This window comes from Dipodomys merriami, unplaced genomic scaffold (genome assembly GCF_024711535.1).
Source record: "Dipodomys merriami isolate MVZ:Mamm:240054 unplaced genomic scaffold, mDipMer1.0.p SCAF_4, whole genome shotgun sequence".
Classification (NCBI taxonomy): Eukaryota; Metazoa; Chordata; class Mammalia; order Rodentia; family Heteromyidae; genus Dipodomys; species Dipodomys merriami.
In genome coordinates, this window is record NW_027205603.1 from 93288999 (window position 1) to 93314331 (window position 25333).

The following is a 25333-nucleotide window of genomic DNA, read 5'->3' on the forward strand; positions in this document are numbered from 1 at the left end:
TCAATGCACTTGATCTAGATGGAATGCAAAATCTCTTAAAAGTACAACTTAAGAAAACTGAGACAAAAACCACAAAATAGAAAAAGACATCCTAATAAAAATAGTCAATGTGCACTTAAACTTCTTTCTATGAAGAAATATGTTCATATGAGCCACCAGCACCTGGCTGTTTGTACTTCTTTAATGGTGGTTATAAATTTTAAAAACAATGTAAGGCTTGTCCTTGTACCCTAGCTACTCAGGAGTTGGAAGGTGAGAGGATTGTGATTTGGGGCCATCCTAGACAAAAATTTCATCACACAGGAGCTGGGAAGGTGGCTCAGTGGTAGAGCGCTTACCTTGTATGCATGAGGCCCTGGGTTTGATGCCTCAGCCCCACATAAGCAAAAAAAAAAAGCTAGAAGTGGTGCTGTGGCTCAAGTGGTAGAGTGCTAGCCTTGAGCTGAAGAGCTGAGGGACAGCGCCCAGGCTCAGAGTTCAGGCCCCACAACCGGATCCAAAAAAAAAATTTTTTATCAACACACACACACACACACACACACACACACACACACACACACACACACACACACACACACACACACACACACACACACACACACACACACACACACACACACACACACACACCTTAACCAAGTTAAAAGAGATTATTTATATAAAAGCAAGGAAACCAAAAATTCAAGAACAGTATGTAGAAATGTGAACTATACAATCAGAGCTAGAGGGGCAGGGGGAGGAAGGGAAGGGATGGGAAGGGGAAACAAAGGAGGAGGCTACAATGCTTGATAAGAAATGTACTCATTATGTTGCCCATGTAATTGTAACCCCTCTGGTACAGTATTTTCACAAAAAAAAAAAAAAAAAAAAAAAAGTCAAAAAAAAATCAAGAGCTAGAGCCAGGAACCAGTGGCTCATATCTGTAATCCTGCCTACACAAGAGACTGAGATCTGAGGATCATGGTTTGAAGTCAGCCCAAGCAAGAAAGTCTGTGAGAGTCTTCTATCTCCAATTAATCACCAAAAAACTGTGAAGTAGAGCTGTGGCTTGAGCCAAAAAGCTCAGGGACAGCACCTATGCTCTGAGTTCAAACCCCATTACCAACACAAAGGAAAAACAGAACAAACAAAAACAAAAACATGGCCAGAAAAAACAGTATACTAGCGAAGAAAAAGCCTAAGAACAGACGGAAACTATAACAAAATCCAAATACACTTCTGCAGCTCAAAACTCTAGTTGGTAAAATCCTACTGCCTTCAAAAAGTAGGCCAAAGCCTTTTTAAAAAGATAAACCTCTGTTACAATGTTACCAAGGTGAAACATTTTTCTATCATAGAATGTGACTGTTTTATAGTTCAATACTTCATCTGCTTAACAAAATACTGTTTGTGCTATGAACTGTCACATGACTACGTATTTGCCATCAAGTCTTGCAGGTATCTCTGGAACTGATTTTGTTAGGGTGGTCATTTTTTTTTTCCTTGCTGGTCTGGAGGCTCTTAGAACCTGGCATCTGGGCTGCATCCCTAGTCAGACCAGCGTAGTCAGTAGGAGAAATGGTCTTAGATCTCTGTCTGTGTTTGTTGATCCTGCACTAGTTTCTGGACCGCCTATAAAGCTGACCTGGAGCTGCCATGCGGCTGCTTCTGAATGAAGAGCCTTCCAGCCCCTGCAGCAGAGGCAGTCCTTCCTTCACAGGGCTCTGTGTACTGCTGCAACCCTCTGGCACCAACTGCCAATTTTATCCTTTAATCTTTCCAGATTAACCAAGCACACAGTCCTGCTACTTTTGCACACTACAAAAGTGTTTTTCAAAATGCTTTCAATGAGGAAATAAAACAATTATAAAAACCAGAAATAGTTTTTGTATGGCTTACATCAGTAATTTTCATTCTAGAACTTTTTGTTGTTGTTGTTGGAGCTTGAACTCTGGGCTTGGGCACTGTCCCTGCGCTCTTCAGCTCAAGGCGAGCGCTCTACCACTTGAGCCACAGAGCCACTACATCAGTAATTTTCAACAGTGATAAAAATCTGTCTTAATTTCCAGCCTGTCACAAACATCACAAACATATGCTTTTATAAAATAATGAAAAGCAACTTCTAAAAAATAAAGTTTAAAAAAAGAACATTTAAAACTATAAACTTGCTGTGAAACTGCTGCAAAGATTTCTACATGGGATTGGAGACATGGCTCACAGGTATAGCACCTGCCTAGCAAGCGTACAAGGCCCTGAGTTCAAATACCAGTACCACCAAACAACAACAATGAAAAGATTTCTACATGCTAGCAGTAAATGTCTACCATTATCTTGCCCTGGACTATTAAGTAGTGGCAGTACCAACACTAAGCTACCAACCACTTTCCAACTCTAACTTCCTGGGTTGACTGTCCAGCTTAAGAACAAAGAAGCGGGGCTGGGAAGGTGGCTCAGTGGTAGAGCACTTGCCTTGCATGCCTGAGGCCCTGGGTTCCATTCCTCAGCACCATATAAGCAAAAAGAAAAAAAAAAGCTCGAAGTGGCGCTGTGGCTCAAGTGGTAGAGCACTAGCCTTGAGCTGAAGAGCTGAGGGACAGCACCCAGACCCAGAGTTCAGGCCCCACGACTGGACCCAAAAAAAAAGGGGGGGGGGGGAAGCAAATGGTTTCCTGGAAAGGGGCTTGCAGACCAAGGAACTGATGCTGAGCTTGCTACACCTGTAGTTCTCACTTTGTTACATAGGAAACAATCAAGGGTACTGGTACCTAACCTTTTTATCTTAAGAGAGATAGGGCAGGGGCTGGTAAAGTGCTTGGTAAAGTGCTTGCCTCACATGAATGAGGCCCTGAGTTCAATTCCTCAGCACCACATACGCAGAAAAAGCCAGAAGTGGTGCTATGGCTCAAGTGGTAGAGCGCTAGCCTTGAGCTGAAGAGTGCCCAGACCCAGAGTTCAGGACCCACAAGAGAAAAAGAAAGAAAGAGAAAGAGAGGTAAGGAGGGGAGGAAGGGGAAGAGGGAGAGAGGGGGAAGAAAAGGAGAGATGGAGGGGGGGGAGAGAGGGGGGAAGAGAGGGGGGAAGAGAGAGGAGAGAGAGGGAGAGGGAGAGGGAGAGGGAGAGGGAGAGGGAGAGGGGGGGAGAGAGAGAGAGAGAGAGAGAGAGAGAGAGAGAGAGAGAGAGAGAGAGAGAGAGAGAGAGAGAGAGAGACCCAAGTCCAGAGAGGAAGAATGAACTTTCAGTCAAGCTCTGTGAGTTAAAACATAATTGGAAGCCGGGCGCCGGTAGCTCATGCCTATAATCCTAGCTACTCAGGAGGCTAAGATTTGAGGATCGTGGTTCAAAGCCAGTCCAGGCTGGAAAGTCCATGAGACTCTTATCACCAATAAAACCACTCAGAAAACTGGAAGTGGTGCTGTGGCTCAAGTGGTAGATCACTAGCCCTGAGCTAAAGAGCTGAGGGACAGTGCCCAGACCCAGAGTTCAAGCCCCATGACTGATAAACACACACACACACACACACACACACACACACACACACACACACACACACACACACACACACACACACACACACACACACACACACACACCACATAACTGGATATAAATGCTATATGAAACAGCACAAAGGAAGTACAAGGCAAATGGAAGTGCAAGGAACAAGCAGCTTCCTGTAGAGTTCCCTTGTCAGTTTATGACATGAACATCATGACATTCTTGAGTCATGAGCACTCTCATCGTGTGTGTGTGTGTGTGTGTGCGCGCGCGCGCGCGCGCATGTGCGAGCATGCACACATGCACATGACTGTTGGGGCTTAGAAACAGGACCTTGGGCTCTTGCTCACTCAGCTAATGCTCTACCACTTGAATTATACCTACAGTCCAACCTTTTGCTGGTTAGAGATACAGAGAACCTTGGACTTTTCTGCTTGGGCTGATCATCTTCTTATGTCCTAAAATAACTATTATAAGAGTGAGCCATTGGGCCTAGATCATATTATCCTTTAAATGAGCTAGTCTTTCAATAAAACTTTAGATGATTCTGAAGCAGTTAAACAGTACATGAAGAGAAAGAGCTGGTTCTAGAATACAAAAAGATGAAGAAAGGAACACAAATTGACACAGCTAAATTAAGAAATAAAAGAAGGCATAATCACATCTAAAGAGTTTGGTTTTTGGTTTTTGCAGTTGTGGTGCCTGAACTCAGGCGTAGGCACGTTCCCTGAGCTTCTGCTCAAGGCTACTGCTCTACCACTTTGGGACACAGTGCCACTCGTGGTTTGTGAGTGGTTAATTGGAGATAAGAGTCTCACAGGAATCTTTATGCCTAGTCTGGCTCCAAACCACAACCCTCAGACCTCAGCCTCCTGAGCAGTGAGGATTACAAGTGTGAGCCACTGGAGCCCAGACTTAAGAGTTTTTAAGAAATTGGCAATATTCCTAAATTGGGGGTAGAGAGTGAGGAGAGGGATGACAACTAGACTGACTTAAAAGTTTTCTCTCTAATTTTGATTTCTTATGCAAGTCTGGGGGGAGGGGGTTTCCTCGTAGAAATTATAAATGAAATTTCATAAATTCTCTATACTTACTTTACAGAAAGCTAAAATCAGCTTATTTAAATGTTATATACAAATAAGTGGTGGCTCATATTTCCCAAAAGTAGCTGCAAAAACATCTCCATCCCCACATCTTCCTTCTAGAGACTATAATACTCTTCATATGGAGATCTGCAGCCCCTCACATTCAGATGGATGAACTTCCTACTTCATCTGAGACTTCCTATGCTACGGAGTAGAGGGCAATATTGAAAGAAAAAACAAAACAGATGGTCAGGATTCCTTTGATTTCCTTCCAGCCACCATTCTCTAAGGAAACTCTAGGAACTCAAAAATCAGGGAGATGGGCTGGGAAGGTGGCTCAGTGGTAGAGCGCTTGCCTTGCAAGCTAGAGGCCCTGGGTTCGATTCCTCAGCACCACATAAGCAAAAAGAAAAAAGCCAGAAGTGGCGCTGTGGCTCAAGTGGTAGAGCGCTAGCCTTGAGCTGAAGAGCTGTGGGACAGCGCCCAGGCCCAGAGTTCAGGCCCCACGACTGGACCCAAAAAAAAAAAAAAAAAATCAGGGGGAAGGGGAGGGAAGGAGAAGGATTGGGATTGGGGGGGAGGGGGGAGGCTGGGAAGGGATGTAAAGGGTAAACAAAGGAGGAGGCTGCAATGCTTGGTAAGAAATGTACGCATTATCCTGCCCATGTAATTGTAACTCCTCTGTACAGTATGTTCACAAATAAAATAAAATTAAATTTAAAAAAAAAAATCAGGGAGAACCAAGACTAAAATCCTAGGCTGAGGTTCCAGCTGGCATGAGCAATGACTTGCTGTTCATAGGAGGGCACCATCTTGATAATAAACCTCTGGCTCCCTAAGTAGAATTGAAACAAAAAGTGATAATATCTAACTTAGTGTTCTTGTTGATGTCTGCTAGATGGTAGATGTTACATTAATGGATAGATCAATCCACCGGGGAATTGTATTTTGGTGGCATTATTGGGAGATTATATAAGACCTAGTTGGACAAAGTAGATCACCAGAGATGTGCCCTGAAAACATAGTCCATGTCCCAGACTCTTTCTAATGACCATGTTCAAGATCTGTCTCCTACCCTCTTCCTGGCCAGCATAAGATAAAAGCAACTCTGGTTCCTCCACAAACCTCTGACCATAGTACTCTCTGCCCAATCACAGCCCAGAAACAACAGAACTCACTGACCATGGACTGGAGCCATGAGCCAAAATAAATCTGTCCTCCCTCAATTTTTTTTTTCCTGTCAGGTATTTTATCAGATTTTTTTTGTTGGGGAGTGTCAGTCATGGGGCTTGAACACTGTTCCTCAGCTCTTCAGCTCAAGGCAAGCACTCTACCGCTTGAACCACAGTACCACTTCTGGTTTTCTGGTGGTTAACTGGAGATAAGAGTCTCTTGGGCTTTCCTGCCTGGGCTGGCTTTTTTTTTTTAATTGTGAAAATACCGTACAAAGGGGTTACAATTACACGAGCAAGGTAATGAGTACACTGCTTATCAAGCATTATTGCCTCCTCCTTTGTTTCCCCTTCCCATCCCTTCCCAACCCTCTCAACCCCTCCCCCCGCCCCACCACGGGCTGAACCAGATCTCAGCCTCCTGAGAAGCTAGGATTGTAGGTGTGAGCCACCTGGGCCCAGTACAACAAATTGGGGGGGGGGGGGGGGGAGGAACCAACCATTCTCATCATGTTAAGTATTGAGATGAGTGAGTAGAGATCAGCAGAAACTGAGGTACTGTACATTCAACCACATTGCATACCAGGGTAGAATGGTAAGATGACTTACTAAAAGTACTTGGACCAGCACTTGCTCTCTTCATCTCATCTTGTAAATTAGCGTATGGATGACACATTTATTTCTTATTGTCAAACTGCCATGTTCCTTCCTAAATCTGGATGGGCTTCCAAGCTACCTCAGGACTTGTCATGTGATGAAGACTCTCCAATAGATCCTCTTATATAAACTGATTTGCCATGTCTCTTTTGGGGCTATCTTCATCTTTCCTGTCACAACGGTTTTCTTCATTTATGTCCAGAAGCTCACCTTGGACTAAGCCCCTTTGGCCACATATCTAGAGTCAATATCTAACACCAATGTCAACACTTTCGGGGTTGGCTAGCATTTCTCTATACTCCATTTAGACTCAACTAAAATCCTATCGTTAACTGCCATATAAATATTTCTGGGTCATTGCACTCAGTATTTTTATTACTGATTCTAGCATTTTTTATTTGCATATTTTCTTCCTGTTTCTTAAAAATTAAGGAAACTGCAGCATCCCTGGCCTCTGGTACAGCTCACAAAGCTGTGTTTGTCAGCTAATAACCCAGCCTCTCTCTAAGCTAGGTCTTACTCATTTTTACTACATTGTCACCGTCAAATCTTTTCACCACACCCAATTTCCCTTCAGCCATTAGCATTTTCTGTCAATTCTATTCTTCATCTTTGTCAACCAAGTCCATCTTTTGATTGTCCATTTTTATAAAATGTCATCATCACTGGGGCTGGGAAGGTGGCTCAGTGGTAGAGCGCATGCCTTGCATGCATGAGGCCCTGGGTTCAATTCCTCAGCACCACATAAGCAAAAAGAAAAAACCGGAAGTGGCGCTGTGGCTCAAGTGGTAGAGGACTAGCCTTGAGCTGAAGAGCTGAGGGACAGCGCCCAGGCCCAGAGTTCAGGCCCCATGACCGGACCCAGAAAAAAAAGAAACAAACAAACAAATAAAATGTCATCACTGACAAAGAAGCAACATAACTACATATCTTGTATGTAAACTGAAAAACAAATGCAATGTAACCCATTACATCTGACCATGAGAGATGTGACATGTTGGTCACTGTTCAAAATGTGCGTTGTTATTTACATTGTCATTTATGGACTATGTTTGTGCTTTATGTAATTATAATTATTATATTGTGGTGATGGAAATTTAAGCCACTCTTGAGTGGCTTATTTAATTATACCACAGTAGTTAAAATTTGTGCATACTGGAATCCTATAAAGTGAGGGCCATATGTATGGCAAAGCAATTGTCTCCGTAAAAAAGAAAATCAGAAATTTCAGATATTGTGACAAGATACATAATTCTACATTTATTTAAACTATCGTTATAGAAAGTTGTTTTTGTTTTTGTTTGGGGGGGGTCTGGTCGTGGGGCCTGAACTCTGGGCCTGGGCGCTGTCCCTCAGCTCTTCAGCTCAAGGCTAGCACTCAACCACTTGAGCCACAGCGCCACTTTCGGCTTTTTTTCTTCTTGCTTATATGGTGCTGGGGAATTGAACCAAAGGCCTCATGCATGCAAGGCAAGCACTCTACCACTGAGCTACCTTCCCAGCCTGTATAGAAAGTTTTAATGTCTTATGTATGATAATCTTCAACAATTTTTCCCAGGCACCAGTGGCTCATGCCTATAACCTCAGTAGCTGAGATCTGAGGATAATGGCTCAAAGCCAGCCAGGGCAAGAAAGTCTGTGAGACCCTTATTTCCAATTAAAAGCTCAGGGGTAGTACACAAGCCTTGAGTTCAAACCTCAGGACCACCATAAAACAAGAAGATAAAATAATAAAATAGGTTAATAAATTTTTATTTACTAGGGCTTACGCTCAGGGCCTGTGCTCTCACATAGCTTTTCTGATCAAAGCTAGCACTCTACCATCTGAGACCTCTGCTTCTTCAACAATTTTCTTTACTATCAACTTCAAATTACTTTCTAAGATTTTTAAGATTTGAATCTTAAAAATAATTGGTAATTTTTGAAAATTTAAGCAATCATAAGAAAATCAGGAATAACCAAAATAATACAAATATACTAAATTACCCATCTGTACAGTATTTTCACAATAAAAAATAGAAATAAAAAAAACAAATATACTAAATTAACTGAAAGTCCTTTTTTATATTATTGCTTATTTAAATGCATTTGTATAAAACCTCAATTAAGAAAATGCTAAGAATTTATAAAATTTATGTAATCACTCAATAAAAATTACTTTAAAAAGTGCTAAGAAATATATTTAAATACATTAAAACTATTATTACCTAAATGTGTGCATTTAAATCATAGAGGGATATTTGTTACTATGTAAGCAAAGATTATACTAAAAATGGTTCAAAAGACTTGCTGCATTTCCATTAGCTTTGGTAATCTACTAATGGGGTTTTTGGGAGGTTGGGTGGAGGTACCAGTCCTGAGGCTTGAACTAAGGGCCTGGACACTGTCTCAGCTTTTTTGTTTAAGGCTAGTGCTCTACCACTTGAGCCACAGCTCCACTTTTAGCTTTTTAGTGATTAATTGGAGCTAGGAGTCTCTAGGCTTTCTTGCCCAAGCTGTCTTCTAACTGTGATCCTCAGATCTCAGCTTCCTTTGTAGCTAGGATTACAGGTATGAGCCACCAGTGCCCAGCCTTCTACTGATAACTCTTAAAAGGAAGAAATCTACAAAGAATTGTATCTAGATGTAATTGTAACTGAGATGTAACTCAGGGACACAGCATTTGGAGAGTGTGTGCAAGGCCTTGGGTTTGATCCCAAACATGGTGGTAAAAAGGGAGAATGAATTGCTCTTACAGAGCAAATGAACTAATTTGTAAAACAAATTTTAAAAAGCTCACTAGGAATTTCTAATACTGATGGATCCTTGCGTTCTAGGCTTGATAAAGTCATTAACTGACTTTAAAAGTATTCTCAGCTGGGTGCAGATGACTCACACCTGTAATCCTAGGTGCTAAGGAAGCCAAGATCTGAGGATACTGGTTCTGTAGTGCACAAATACGAGCATTTCTGTTCTGAAAGGGCATTCCCAACCTACAATGTGGGATCCATGCCATCTGGGGCCACTAAAAACACATATAGCTGATATACTGTAAGAAAAAAAAAAAGTGGGCCAAAGTATGACTAGATGGACAGCTGGGTAAGAGGCCTGCCATGCATGACACTGCCCCAGGTCATGAAATCATGAAATGAGGACTATGAGCCAGGCTGAGTCTGTGCTTGACCCTTACTCACTTCTACTGTGACGGTGACAAAATTTCTCAAATACTTCTTTAGTTAAAATATTGTTAAAATATTGTTAAAATATTAAAAATATTGTTCTGCAGTATTATCTTATAATTAAACATAGAAATTGAACTAGAATTTATTGTAGATGTTCAGAATAAACATGTAAACTAAATAAAATCTATAACTGAAATGTTTCTGACTTTTTACACCTATTATACTACCTATGATATCAAAAAAAAAACTTCGAAGGAATCTCAATAAGGTTCATTGAAACAGTAGGAAAATAATGAAAATGCAAACTGGGGTGGGGGTGTCCATGTACATCCTTCATAAGAAGCCTGTGTTCAGCACCTGCAAATTCAACCAACTACAAATTGAAAATACAGAAAGAAAAATACGTCTGTACTAAGTATGTACAAATCCTCTTCCTTATATTTCCTAGACACTACAATTAAACAACTATTTCTATCTCATTTCTATTGTAACTAGAGAGGACTTAAAGTATCCAGGATGGCATGCATAGGTGATATGCAAATACTATTTTATACCAAGGACATAAGCATCTTTGGGTTTGAGTCCTAGAACTGCTCCCCATGAGTCCTAAGGGACAACTGTACCTGGCCTTTACAGCTTCAAAGATTCTATTTTCTTACAGTACATTCCTGCGTCACCCCTCACAGCACACTTACCAGTGAGACTTCCTATTCTTTGCCAATTCCCTCTCTGATCACTCTCCTGTGTGTGTGTGTGGGGGGGGGGGGGGGGGGGTTGGTCCTGGGGCTTGAACTCTGGCCTAGGCATTGTCCTTGAGCTTTCATGCTCAAGGCCAGTACTCTACCACTTGAGCCACAGTTCCACTTCCGACTTTTTTGGTGATTATTTGGAGGTAAGAGTCTCACACACTTTCTTACCAGGGCTGGATTTAACCAACGATCCTCAGATTTCAGCCACTTGAGTTTTTAGGATTATAGGTGTGATCTACCACCACCTGGCTCAGGTCGGTCACTCGCTTTAAAGTAGCCTCCTTCAACCAGTACAATGACAAGATGTTCAAACATGGCCCGTCCCTTCATGCTAACTCTGTCTCATCTGATCTCCTTAAATCCACTTTCCAAATGGAAGGCTGTCTAAAATGGACTCTAGAACCCTACCCTGTGCAAGAAAGGAGAAGAAGAGGGATTGCTACATGAGCAAATGAAGAAGTTACAGGCAGCAAGCAAGGGGAGAAAGCTCCTATGGGAAGCTCCAGAGAAAAGACATAGGAGCTCATGTAAAGAAACTTCCTACTAAAGAAAAAAGAAACATCCTACTGGCCCCAGTATCCAGCACAAGACCAACCTTAGTCTGAATGGGGCCAGTTGGTAGGTGTTCATCAAACACCTCAGTCCATTCCTACTTTACTCAAGAGGCAGAAGCAAGAAGGTCGCAAGTTACAGAACAGGGCTACATAGCAAAACCCTTCCCACCCACCTCCCAAAAGAATTCTACTTTACCCAAAAACAGAATACATCAAACCTCTATTAAACAAGGTAGAGCCCAGGGGGCATGGCATACGGCACTGCAATGGTTGGGTTCCCTGTTGGCTACCCAGTGGGACCTCAGGTGGCTTAGCCTGGGTTTACTCTGTTGCCAACACTGACTGCAGGAGCCTTAGGGAGGTCACCCTGGGTCTGCTGGGCCTGCTAGCTTTCCAGGACCCCCCCCCCACCAGTGCTCCCCACAGCTGCACAGAATAGGGCGGCACTGCCCCAATGCCAGTCCACGCTACTCCCCCACTGCCTGAGCCCACCCCATCAGTGTAGGTGAGAGGTTGATATTGTTAATATCCAAAACAAATGAGAAGGGAAAGTGTACCACAGTCTCTGTTAAGATGTCAGAGCCAAATCTGTCTGCTGAGACAAGCAGAACAGGGAAACAAAAAAAAAAAAAAAAAAAAAAAAAAAACAATTGTTTCTCTCACTAAGCCCTTTTAAAGAAATGTGGATTAGAACTGTTCCACGGTTTACACCTCATGCCTGGGGCTCTGATAACAGCAGCAGGGCAGGCAGGAGTCAGGAAGAAGGCCTAATCCCTAGTCACTTTGTTCCGCCATGCTGCCTGTCTCCCTTTACAACTCTTGCCACACATTCAACTTGGAACTTTCTTCTTTCAAATACCCACAGAGACACACCAGGTTAACTCCTTCATTTCCTTCAGGACTTGGTGCACTGCAGTGTCACCAGGCAGCCTCCCTGCTATGACTGTCATCTGACCACATGTCCACTATGGCATTTATCACCTTCTACCACACAATTTACTATTCTTTTTTGGAGGGGGGGAAGTGGAGGGGAGGGGAAACTGGGGTGAGATAGATAACTGCCATTTGAACTCAGAGCTTCACAATGGCCAGCAGGTGCTCTACTGCTTTAGCCATGCCTCTGGCTCTTTTTTTTTACTGTGGTTATTTTTGAGACAGGGTCTTTCCCCTCCCCTCACCATGGCTCTATTTAGGCTTCTTATCCAGCACAGCTAGAATAACAGACACATACTACCATATGCAGGTACTTATTGAGATAGGGGTCTCATGAACTTTTTTGTCCAAAGTGACCTCAAGCTGCTATCTTCCCCATTTTCACTTGGTAAGTAGCTAGAATTGCTGGCACCATTCTTTTTTATTATTTAGCAGAACACTAACTCAATGGAATTAGAATCTTTTGTCCTTTTCTCAGCATGTGCCAGGGATTGACAATGGGCTCAACACATACTGAGTGCTCAATAAATATTTCTTGAATGAAAAATAGCTGAAGACAGAAGGCCTAGTTCTTATATCTGCTTGTAAAAGCTAAATAAATTAGATGTTCTGCTATGATCCAATCATCCTTCCATTGTGGTGTGGTTAGCAAGATTAAAAATATGTACCCTGGAGTCAGATTCCCACCATTCAGAACTGGCTCATTCTTTTATGATCTAAATAATTGTCAAGTGACTTAACCTTTCTCAGCTTCTCAATGTCCCACCTGTTATCCTACAGCATGAACTAGGTAGATGAGGGTCCAGTATGTTCACTAAGATAAGAAGATTACAGGCTCCTCTATGCAAGGTATCAGATGCATATGAATAATACAAATATAGGTACCAAGAAAGTTGACCATTATTGCTGGGAAGGTGGCTCAGTGGTAGAATGCTTGCCTTGCATGCTTGAGGCCCTGGGTTTGATTCCTCAGCACCACATACACAGAAAAAGCCAGAAGTGGTGCTATGGCTCAAGCTGTAGAACACTAGCCTTGAGCTGAAGAGCTGAGGGACAGCGCCCAGGCCCAGAGTTCAAGTGCCATGATCGACAAAAACAAACAACAACAACAACAACAAAGCCAGGCACCGGTGGCTACTCCTGTCATCCTAGCTACTCAGGAGGCTGAGATCTGAGGATCCCGGTTCAAAGCCAGCCTGGGCAGGAAAGTCCATAAGATTCTTACCTCCAATTAGCCTCCAGAAAACCAGAAGTGGCACTGTGGCTCAGGTGGTAGAGCGCTCGCCTTGAGCCAAAGAGTGAAAGACAGCACCCAGGCCCAGAGTTCAAGGCCCAGGACCAACAAAAAAAAAAGTTGACCACTAAACTCTTTTTTAAAAATGAACTGAATATAGAGCTATTTACATGGACAAATAGCTGACAATTTTAAATTGTATAAATTATGGACTTAACCATAGGAACCACATCATAAAATAAACTCCTAATAAATAGTACACTTAAAGCTCACGTCTAACCCTAGCTACTCAGGAGCCTGAGCTCTGAAGATCATGGTTCAAAGACAATCCAGGCAAGTAAAGTCCTTGAGACTCTTATCTCCAATTAACCACCTAAAAACCAGAAGTGGAGTTGTGGCTCTGTGGTAGAGTGCTAGCCTTGAAAAAAAAATCTCAGGGACAATGCTCAGGCCCTGAGTTCAAGCCCCATGATAGACCAAAATGAAAGTATATGTAATCTCTATCTACTACTGAAATAGAACAAATCAGAAAACACATTTATTTCTAGTAACCAAATATGCAATACCTCTTGAACAGCCTTTCAACAACAACAACAACAACAAATCAAACAATGTACATATTGATATGAAGATTTCTACAAGCAGAGTTTTCCACACTCTTAAGCTGCAAACATTTACATGTAATTCAATGCCCTGAATTAAAACAATGTTTAGGCCTAGGAAAAGATACATTTAAATGCATGCTATCCCTGACAATCACCTTGTCACAATTTGAAGTGGATGAAAAACCTCACAGGAAGGAGTAAGGGAAACATTAGAATTTATTGGCATAGGCAGGAACTTTCTGAGTAGAATTCCAAAGGCTCAGCAAATAGGAGAATTGACAAGTGGGATTACATCAACCTAAAAACTTCTGCACAGCCAAAGATAAAGACATTAAGCTAAAAAGATAATCTCAGAATGGGAGATCTTTGCCAGCCAGATATCTGACAAGGGTCTACTACCCAGAATATATGAAGAGCTCAAAAAACTCCAAGAATCAACAACCTAATCAGTAAATGGACAAAGGATCTAAACAAACAATTGTCAGCAAAAGTAGTAAAAATAGCCAATAAACACACACACACACATAGTGACACTGTGGCTCAAGAGGTAGAGTGATCGCCTTGAGCTGAAGAGCGCAGGGACAGTGCCCAGGCCCAGAGGTCAAGCCCCAGGACAGATAGATATAGACAGATAGACAGATAGACAGATAGACAGATAGACAGACAGACAGATAGACAGATAGATAGATAGATAGATAGATAGATAGATAGATAGATAGATAGACAGACAGATAGAGATAAGATACACACACAATACTCAGCATCTCTAGTCATAAAGGAAATGCAAGTCAAAACAACAAAGTCTGTAAGAATGGTCAATTATGAAGATTATGAACCACAAATGCTGACATGAATGGAGGAGGGGGACCACAGTATTCTGTGGGAATGTAAACTATTGCAAACACTATGGAAATCAATATAGAGATTCTTCAAAAAACAAAATATAGAAGTACCTTATGATATAGTGATACCATTCCTGAGCATTTACCCAAAAGACTGCATAACAAGACACCAAAAAAGGCACCAGCACACCCATGTTCACTGCCGCAGTATCCACCACAGCTAAGTTATAAAAACAGCACAAATGCCCTGCAACCAATCAATGGATAAAGAATATGTGATTGATATCAGATAAATATATATGATAGCTATTTATATATGTGTGTGTTTTACACACACACACACACACACACACACACACACACACACACACACACACACACACACACACACACACACACACACACACACACACACACACAGCATTTTATTCAGCCATTAGGAAAAAATATTATGTCATTTACAGGTAATAAAAGGACCCGGGAAATATTGTTTTGAGTGAAGTAAATCAGACTCAGAAACAAAAGCATGTTTTCTCTCACATGTGGAAGTTAGATCAATAAACATATATGAGGGGGCTGGGAAGGTGGCTCAGTGGTAGAGTGCTTGCCTTGCATGCTCGAGGCCCTGGGTTTGATTCCTCAGCACCACATAAGAAAAAAGAAAAAAGCCGGAAATGGTGCTGTGGCTCAAGTGGTAGAGTGCTAGCCTTGAGCTGAAGAGCTGAGAGACAGCACCCAGGCCCAGAGTTCAGGCCCCACGACCGGACCCAAAAAAAAAAAAAAAAAAAACATATATAAGAACAAATACAATCAAACTGACGGCTGGTTTATCTGCAGGGGAAGACTCCCATGATATAAGCCCTTTGAACAATTTAACAAACTGAATACCAGGAAGCTGAAACATGTCTTGCTTGAGGGGGTGGGGCAGTGGCTGGATGGAGGGCAAATATACTCATAAAACCCAATGCTCATTAAGTGAAAATGGAACTAGAAAACGTTAGGAGATAGGAGATGATGGAAGGAGTGACACTAAGCAATATGCACTGTACTCAAACTGACATGTCGAACTGAAACTCCTTTGTACAACTATTTAAAGATAATAATAATAAACTGAAATATCAAAAAAAACTTGAAAATATAATATTCTTGGGTGAGATCCAAAGTAAATTCTTCAATAGTGCATTGTTACAGAAAAGACACCCTACCCCCTTGTGCTTTAAGGATATCTGAAAGGTTTAATTTCAAAGTATACAAATATAGGTCTGTGCACTATTTTTAGCCTGTCCTGGTAAGAATTTTATGTCTTTTAAAAACTGGGACACTGCTATGTTTTTTTTAGGTTAATGTTGCAGATAGAATCAAATGCATGGCTTAGAATGTCTAACTGCAGATAGAGATTTTTATATTCTTTCAATTTTAGATTTTTACTTTATCTTTATCTACAAATTGTACATCTTATACTTGAAACGACTCAAACAATTCCTACACACTACCCATCTTTGTCTTTATCACAAAGGCAAAAACAAGCATAAAAACAGGTCTCTTAGCTTTCTGTCTTGGCACAACAGGGTAAAATGAGCAGGCAGAGAAGTTTAAAGATAACTATGCGAGGCTATCACTGTGGAGGCATGTGCTCAGTCCTGAACTTGGAGATATGACAAGTTTTTAGCTTGAACCACCCAGAGCAGAACCATCTGTCCAAAGGAATGGTTTGCTCCTGTGTTACACATACATCCCCACTGTTTTCCACCATCTACATGGAGAGCTCTGCTCCCCTTGCCCAGTCTTGGCCCTATATAAAATATGTATTTCAGCTAACAGAACAGACAGCTGTTCCCCTTTTCTCCAACAGCCTAAAATATACTTGAAAAATAAGTTGCTTTGATAAATTGTTTTGTGGCAGGCCAAAACAATGCTCTTTTCTGCTAAAGTCCACATTTCTAAACTCACTCTGAGTAAAAAATACAGTAGCTGATTATTCAATATCCTGTTGTTCCTGGGTTCACAGATCTGGGATCTTGCCAGGTTTTAGGAAAGAAATCCAAGAGCCATATTATTAATGACCAATGCTATCACTCAAGTTAGCATTTTGCAAACAAACCCCAGTAAGTATACGAAAAGATCATAGCTGTCAATAACTTACAGTAACCAGTTGTGTTTAATTATAACATGATCCTAAGGCCAAAATACCTTTTAAAATTAAAGTTTCAATTTAACTCAGCAAAATCTTTACTCTGAATATCTAATTATGTAATAAAACGACAGGTGTTTTGTTCATATTCCACCATTCTATAATAGTTCTAATATCATGTGCTTTATGTTCATAAGCCTAAAAAAGAAGTAACAGATGACAAAGGCAGCTTAACTACTGAAAACATACCAGTGTTGGAACTGCAGTTTGATAGTAATACATCCAATATTCTAGTGATACTGAAAATTTTAACCTAAAAACTAAACTGAATAAGCCCTAAATTGAAAAATGCCCTACAGGGCATTTTTTTTGCCCAAGGGTAAAATCCTGTCTAGATTGGCGTGATATTTAAATATGTTATGTAACAATATCTGTATTAAATTTTTTGTTAAGGACTGTATCAGCTTAAATATCCACTACTACTTTAAGCAAAATTACTTCAAGCTAAATTTGCTTTAATGCATGCACTATTTATATGGCATTTTTCAACTTATGTTTTCCAACACTATCTTGAATATTACAATGAAAATGACCTACCTTAAATCAATGAAAATTCTAACAGTAAAATAGAAAATTGTTTACTCCCAGTATTCCTGACATCTTAAATAATGTATCTTCAAATGAAATATAAACCTTTATATTGAGTTTAAAAAAAAGAATTTTAAATAAGAAAATCCATGCTGTTTTTCCTACAGTCCTGTACGGTTAAAATTAGCTACTTTGTTTTTTCACAGCACAGAATATGTAGGGAGTAAAAGGGAAAACACTTAATTTACGAGAAATAAGAGACCTGAGAAGGCAGGCTTAAGTCACTTAAAAAAACAAAACAAAACAAAACTTTTTCTTACTATTCAAAAAGCTATCTAACTGGTTTACGGCTATATTGTAAAACCATATCACAACAACTTCCATAGTTTTCTCAAATTTAACTTTAAATCTACTTGTAATAAATTAATTTTGAAAACCTTTATCTTCCTTCTTAATGAAAAAACAAAGTAAAACATAAACTGAACAGATTTTTTAGGTTGTTTATACCTTTGGCCCAACACATTGGAAATGGACTACAGCCGCTTTTCTCCATACAGATGGCACCTGCTGGTTTCAGGGCCTCTTGGCCTGCCAGTTCCAACAACATACACCCAATCCTATCAAGATCAAGCCAGGAGTCCGCACACAAAGTCCCCGTTCATCACTCCGACAGCATTTACTTGATCCAAAGCGAGACTAAGCTTCCCCAGTGTGCTCCTTTTCAGAGCTTGAAGCAAAATTTGGGAAGTGTTCCTTCTGTAACAATTTCCAGCAGCTTGAAGGATGCCTCTCAGATAACGAATCTTCTGCTTCCGCAATCTGAAACACAGACCGATCTGGCCAGATTAAGCCAGTGAACAGAACGAAACCACCTAGTCATGCCACCCTAGGGGACTGTTCCTAGACTCATTCAGGGAAGGAGAGAGACAAGAGAAAAGAAGAGGGAGGAGAAAAGAAAGCCAGTAGCCAGCACCTTATGAATATGCTAATGTCGCCCTTCTGTTCAATTCATCCAGCAGACTTCTGTTTACAAAATGACAGTCAACTCTAAAATTGAATGAGCTGCAAATCAAGTCTGACCCAGATTGTGTCTGAAAATGGTTCCTAAGCCATTTCTTCAAAGTCATATCAACCTAATTCTGACCTTAGTGTTAGAATAATTAACTTCATGAAATAAAATTCTGGGGGGGAGGGGGAGACCCAAACACGTGATCACCATTAAAAAGATCTTTTAAAAAAATCTTTATAGGAACCAAACATCTGTGAAATAAAATGTTTTTCTTGATACTTTCACAAATAAATCTGTAAATGTATAAAACTGCCCAGAAAATATAGACAAGCTGAGGTAGCCAATTTCTTTTAAAATTCTCTTATGGAATTTTGAGAGCCAAGATGTAAGATTTCTTTTTCTTGCTTCAAAAGATAAGAAATAAACTCATACTAAGGAAGCCAGGACAGAAAAATACCTTCCGGCTGTATCAGCAGGTTTTTTTGAAAAATACAAAGCAACTTTCTTTCTTTACTCAAGTTCAGAGAGTCAAAGTCATGATAAAAATTCATCTAGGGGCTGGGAAGGTAGCTCAGTGGTAGAGCGCTTGTCTTGCATGCATGAAGCCCTGGGTTCGATTCCCTAGCACCACATAAGCAAAAAGAAAAAAAAGCCAGAAGTGGCACTGTGGCTCAAGCGGTAGAGCGCTAGCTTTGAGCTGAAAAGCTGAGGGACAGTGCCCAGGCCCAGAGTTCAGGCCCCACGACTGGACCCAAAAAAAAATAAAAATTCATCTATTTGAACACATCCCATTTTAGCATGAGAGTAAGTAACTAGGCTCCTGGTGCCTAGTTATTTGATCATATATAATACACACTGAAGTTCAATATAATTACAGCTCTCCTAATAGATGGTTGATTTTGTTAGCTGTACAAACCAATAACCTAAACATAACTTGAGAACTTCCCTTATCTGTGTGCAAAAGGAAAAGCTCTATTTATTAATTCACTAACTTTTTTTTTTTTTTTGCCACTCCTGGAGCTTGAACTCAGGGCACTGTCGCTGAGACTAGTACTCTACCACATAAGCTACAATGCCACTTCTGGCTTTTTCTGTTTACATGGTGCTAAGGAATGGAACCCAGGGCTTCATGCATACTAGGCAAGCACTCTACCATTAAGCCACATTACCAGCCCCAATTTCACTAACTTTTGAATATAAGACCTGAACAAGCAAGGCACTGGTGGCTTATGCTTGTATTACTAGCTACTCAGGAGGCTGAGATCTGAGGATCATGGTTCAAAGTCAGCCTGGGCAAGAAAGTCCATGAGACTCTTCTTATCTCTAATAAACCACCAGAAAACAGGAAGTGGCTCTGTGACTCAAATGGTAGAGCATTCGCCTTGAGCTGAAGAGCTGAGAAGCTGAGGGATAGTGCCCAGGCTCAGAGTTCAAGCCCCACAACTGACATACAAACAAACAAAAAAGACCTGAACAAAGGCTGAGAGTAAAGAGATCGGTTTGTACCCAACAATGCCAGGACTATTTGCCTCAGGTCCAGCTCTACCCTTGCTGATAGATGCCTTTGTCTTCCAGGCTCCAGTGACAGAGCTCCAGGGATATCTGAGCTTCACTGAAAATGCAGTTTTCCCAAGCACAGGCTCTGACTCCAAGCAACACTACCAATTGGGGTAGAAGACCAAAGGCACACAAACAGAGCAATCAGAACTCACAGAAAGCATCCCTGGCTCTACCATTACTGAAGAGAGACAGGACAATGAAGGACTATTATCTTCCTCAAAGGAGTAACACACCAAGCAAGGTAGCCACCTGCTTCACCCCAGGGGTGCAGTGTGGAATTTAACCTAGACCACAGACCAACAGCTGCACAAGTAATCCAAGCCAACTACTGGGAACTATAGCTGGATCTATCTGGAATTTATTATGGCTCTCCAAAGGTGAACAAAATAAACTACCTCTACTAGTCATCTGCTATGTTCTGCATCCTAAGGCAGCTGATTGCATCTAATTGCCCCATCTTATAAGCCAGACCAAAACCTGAATGACCCTCAGTAAGAACACGAATTCTGGATAGAGGGTTCTGCTGGGAGGAAGAATCCACATGCTCAGCCAGGGTCTCTGCACCACATCAGCCCTCCCACTCTGCTCACAGAGCATTTCTGAGCCAGACCACCTTAGGACAACCTGAGCAGGAAATGGCACAGGCAAAGTAGCTAAGGAACTAACAGTAAGCAAGGAAACAAGGACAGCCTTGAGAAAAGGAATGGGAAGGGGAAGAGGCAGTTTCTGACTTCAATCTGTGGATCAGACTTTTATTGCCACCTTTCCAATAACTCATAGTTTATTCAATCCAAACATCTTGCCTCCTAATGTGCAAGATCTTGAGGGTATGGAAAAGCAAGATGGAAAGGACATTGATTCCTACAGCCCAAAGAGTAAAGAAATTGATGGTAGGGCACTAAGTGCTCACTAGGACTGAAGCAGAGCTAGAGAAAACTGAGCAGAGGAACCATCAGGCCACGGAGAACCAGGAGCAGACAACAGCTAGGGAGAACAGAAAAGGATGAAGAGGATACTGCCAGCAATTAAAAGGAATAATCTATACCCTAATAGAGTAATTGTATACAAGATATACCTATAGTAACTGCCTTTAATCAGTCACACAATCCCAAAAAAGTAGTTGCCTCCCTCTTTGACAGAAGAGGAAACTTGACAGAAGTCAAGCAACGCGCCAGAGTACTAACTGGCTGGTGATATGATTACTCTTATTTTGTTCTTGCTAAATATTAAAAACAAATTTTGTTTCTAAGTTCCTAACCCAGTAAATCTTAAGCAGAAACAGACCACAGTAAGAAAAAAAATCTAAATTTTTTGAAGAGATCTCTATTGTGAAATTCACTATACCATTCCTTTAATCTTCAAATCAAATGTTTCATTCATATAACCCTAATTAAAAGCAACTGTAGGTCCTACTCAACAAGCAAACTCATTCAATTAAAATTCACAAGAAAGGTATTATCATTTGTTGAGGCCTCACACCTAATGCTCTACTCACCTTCTGTCTCTCTCTACCTCAATGCAGTATCAGCAAAACCGATGATCCTAACCTTAGAACACAGTATCTGCGTACTTCTAGTATCTCCAGCCTGCTTTCTCTGTTTCTATCCTCAGCTTGGCCGTTGTACTGATAACATAACAGCAGTCATACTACTTTATTCCTCTGCTCAGATCTCCACAACAGTACCCAAACATCCCCACAACAGGTACCAATACACTCAGAATGGTCAGCCAGGCCCTCCATGACATAGCTCTTTTCTCTACACCCACATCTCAGCCTCTTCTTCTCATAACCCCTAGTATCCTGGCTTCCAACCATCACACAGCCTTCCCTCCTATTCTTTGCCTACCTCAAGGCCTCTAAACTGCCTGTCCCTCCTCATGGGTCTCTGAAATCCCCCCTCAACTAATTTAATAATTTTTAAAAAGTCACAAAACTGTAGTATGTTCAGACTCCTAGACTTTCCACTACAAAACAGAGTGTAAAAACACATTTGTTTTTAAAAAAAAAATCATTAGACTAGTAAACAATGCTGAGAGCAAGATCATTAAGAATGGAGAACTTGAAACCCCTTCAAATGCTATACAGAATTTTGCCCCATCTGGCTTACCTACAGAAACCTAACCTTAAATGTGAAGGTCATCAGGAATCAACAACTAAGAAATAAATTGCTTATAAAGGTCACTAAGAGTAGTTCATAAAAATATAATCACTTTCCCATTTCTCATATAGCTACACTCTTCTGTTTGCCTTAATCCCAAACACAAAGGTAATACTTCTTGGAACAGCAAAATACTGACAAATGCTTTTATGTCAGCCAATAGGAGGAATACAAATAAAAAGTACTGTTCATATCACACATGTATAACTCTAATTCCTTTAACAGTTCTAAATTGGCTTTAATCCTGAATTACAGGTTTAAGTAACTTGAACATTTTTATAATATAGTAATGCCAATTAATGACTCCTAATCACACACTAACTTTGGAACATTTGGTATCCTATAGCAAGCTAACTTCCTGCATGCGCTTCTGCCATTGTGTCTCTCTGCTTCCACTATAAGAACACGTAATTTTTAGGAAAATGTTAGTCAATCAACAAAAACTATGTCTTGATAACAGTTAAGATAGTGTTAGTCATAATTCATAATTAAGGATATAATCACCTTTTCTGAAAGCAAACAAACAGGTCTCACAGTACAACAAACTCCCAAAGGTGGCAGTTTTGTCACTATTCACGCGTCTTGTAGAGTTTTGTAACAATTACTATACCTCCCTTCAGAAATGCTGGAGGATTTCGGGGGTGGGAGGCTGGAGAAGGCACTGAATTGTGACTGGAAGATGAAAAGAAGTTCAGTTACCTGTGGGACAAAGAAAAAATCATTTCACTAGTCAGACCCACAACTGCTGTATTTGTAACACAAGAACAATGACAACCCCAGCCCTTTCCAAGTACTGACCATGACCAACCACAAAACTTTGCTCCATATTTTTTTTCCTGTGCAGATCCTGGGGCTTGAATTCAGGGCCTGGGTCCTATTCCTGAACTGTTCTGCTCAAGGCTAACATTAACCACTTGAGTCACAGTTCCACTTCTGGATTTTCTGGTGCTTAATTAGAGATAAAAGTCTCATGGAAATCCTGCCCAGGCTGGCTCTGATCTCCGTATCTCAGCCTTCTGAGTAGCTAGGATTACTAACTCCACGGGGAAGAGGAGGGGGAGGGGAGTAAGGGGCAAGAAGAAAACTGGAGCCAGAGGCTCATACCTATAATCCTGGCTACTAATAAGGAGGCTCAGATCTGAGGACTGAGTTTCAAAGCAGGTCTAAGCAGGAAAATCCAAGAAATTCTTACTTTTTTTTTTTTTTTTTGGGGGGGGGGGGGGGGATCCAGTCATGGGGCCTGAACTCTGGGCCTGGGCACTGTCCCTCAGCTCTTCAGCTCAAGGCTAGCACTCTACCACTTGAGCCACAGCGCCACTTCCAGCTTTTTTCTTTTTGCTTATGTGATGCTGAGAAATCGAACCCAGGGCCTCATGCATGCAAGGCAAGCACTCTAACACTGAGCCACCTTCCCAGCCCCCCAAGAAATTCTTAACCAGTAAAAAGCTGGAAATAGAACTGTGTGTCAAGTGATAGATCACTAGCCTTGAGCACAAAAGCTCAGATACAGTCCCAGGCCCACAGTTCCAGGCTCAAGACCAAAACAAAACAAAACAAAAGCTTCTTATCACTAACCTACACAGACTAAGAATACTTAATGGAGTATTAGTAATATAGTATATAGTAGTTTTTTTCCCCACAGACTCTAATTAACGACCACTTCTTTGTTGTTGTTGTTGTTGTTGGTCGTGGGGCTTGAACTCTGGGCCTGGGAACTATCCCTCAGCTCTTCAGATCAAGGTGAGCACTCTACCACTTGAGCTATAGCGCCACTTCTGGTTTTCTGATGGTTTACTGGATATAAGAGTCTCATGGACTTTCCTGCCAGGCTGGCTTTGAACTGTGATCCTCAGATCTCAGTCTCCTGAGTAGCTACGATTACAGGCATGAGCCACCAGGGCCTGGCTTACTTCTTATTTTTGCTTTGCCACATAGGAGATCAAAGCTAAATTCCACCACAAAATTTTGGGAAGTTAATTTTCACTGTTGTTTTTTGTTTTTTTGTTTTTTGGGGGGGGGGTGTCTGGTCGTGGGCCTGAGCGCTGTCCCTCAGCTCTTCAGCTCAAGGTTAGCACTCTACCACTTGAGCCACAGCGCCACCTTCAGGGGTTTTTTTCCTGTTTAATGTGATGCTGAGGAATCGAACCCAGGGCCTCATGCATGCAAGGCAAGCGCTCTACCACTGAGCCACCTTCCCAGCCCCAATTTTTCACTGATTTTTAAAAGGACAAATATCTGTAAGATGGTGCTGCATACATTTTAAACATTTCCTAGTGCTAGAGGCAGAGCAATGACCCAAACTTACCAAGGCTTCAACCTATCTGTACATGTTTTAAAAGAGAGGTTTTGCTTATATTAAACATAATTTAAATATCAAAAGGCAAGCAAGCTGGACACTGGTGGCTCATTTCTATAATCCTAGCTACTCAGGAGGCTGAGACCTGGAGGATAGCAGGTCAAATCCAGGCTGAAAAGTGTGAGAGCCTTCATCTCTAAAATAACCATCAAATAGTAGGTCTGGAGGCTTGACTCAAGCAGCAAAATGCCAGCCTAGCGAGTTCAAGGCCCCAAGTTCAAACCCCAGTACCAAAAAATGAACAACAACAACAACAAAAAGGCAAACAAGTAGCTCATTTAGAATTAACACTGCTCAGGCCTGGGAAGGTGGCTCAGTGGTAGAGTGCTTGCCTTGCATGCATGAGGCCCGGGGTTCGATTCCTCAGTACCACATAAGCTGAAAAAGCCAGAAGTGGCTCTGTAGCACGAGCTTTGAGCTGAAGAGCTGAGAGACAGTGCCCAGGTCCAGAGTTCAATCCCCACAACTGGCAAAAAAAAATTAACACTGCTCAAAAAACAAGTTTTGAACTTCAGGAGCAGAGAAATCCAGCTTATTTTTCCACGTCATCACCATGATTTTTTTTTTTTTTTTGCCTTATAAGCAGGAAATAATGAACAGTAATTGTGCTGTACCAAGGCAGGAAACAATGAAAATACTACGAGGCTGAAGAGGCTTTGAAGTTATACCCTTGGGTACCAGGGACCCAAAACAATTAGCACAGAGTTCTGGCCCCTAAGCAGTTCACAACTGACACAAAGCAAGCACAGATATCAGATCCCTACCCCTCAGAAACACTCCTTTAAGATTATGGTAGAGCCACCTAATAAACCTCCAACAAATCATCTTAAAGGTTTAAGACAGTTTGAATCTTGAATAATTCATAGGTTATTTTTTTTTGGGGGGTCCGGTCGTGGGGCCTGAACTCTGGGCCTGGGCGCTGTCGCTCAGCTCTTCAGCTCAAGGCTAGCGCTCTACCACTTGAGCCACAGAGCCCACTTCCAGCTTTTTTTTTTCTTTTTGCTTATGTGGTACTGAGGAATCGAACCCAGGGCCTTGAGCATGCGAGGCAAACGCTCTACCAC

At 41.4% G+C, this 25333-nt stretch overlaps 1 protein-coding gene across 11 annotated transcripts in view; it reads right to left on the reverse strand.

Annotated features, from left to right (window-relative positions):
• The window catches only part of Ptk2 (protein tyrosine kinase 2), a 248044-nt gene that overhangs the window by 164245 nt on the left and 58466 nt on the right, over nt 1–25333 (reverse strand). For 9 of the 11 annotated variants that reach the window (XM_069991473.1, XM_069991471.1, XM_069991472.1 and 6 more), the window contains 2 exons: nt 22418–22612; nt 17693–18004 (listed from right to left, as the gene is read on the reverse strand). In XM_069991473.1, the coding sequence (XP_069847574.1) occupies nt 17693–17792 (100 nt within the window). In that variant the 5' untranslated portion in view covers nt 17793–18004; nt 22418–22612. The remainder of the gene's footprint in view (nt 1–17692; nt 18005–22417; nt 22613–25333) is intronic. The other 2 variants (XM_069991475.1, XM_069991474.1) reach the window with 2 other exon arrangements.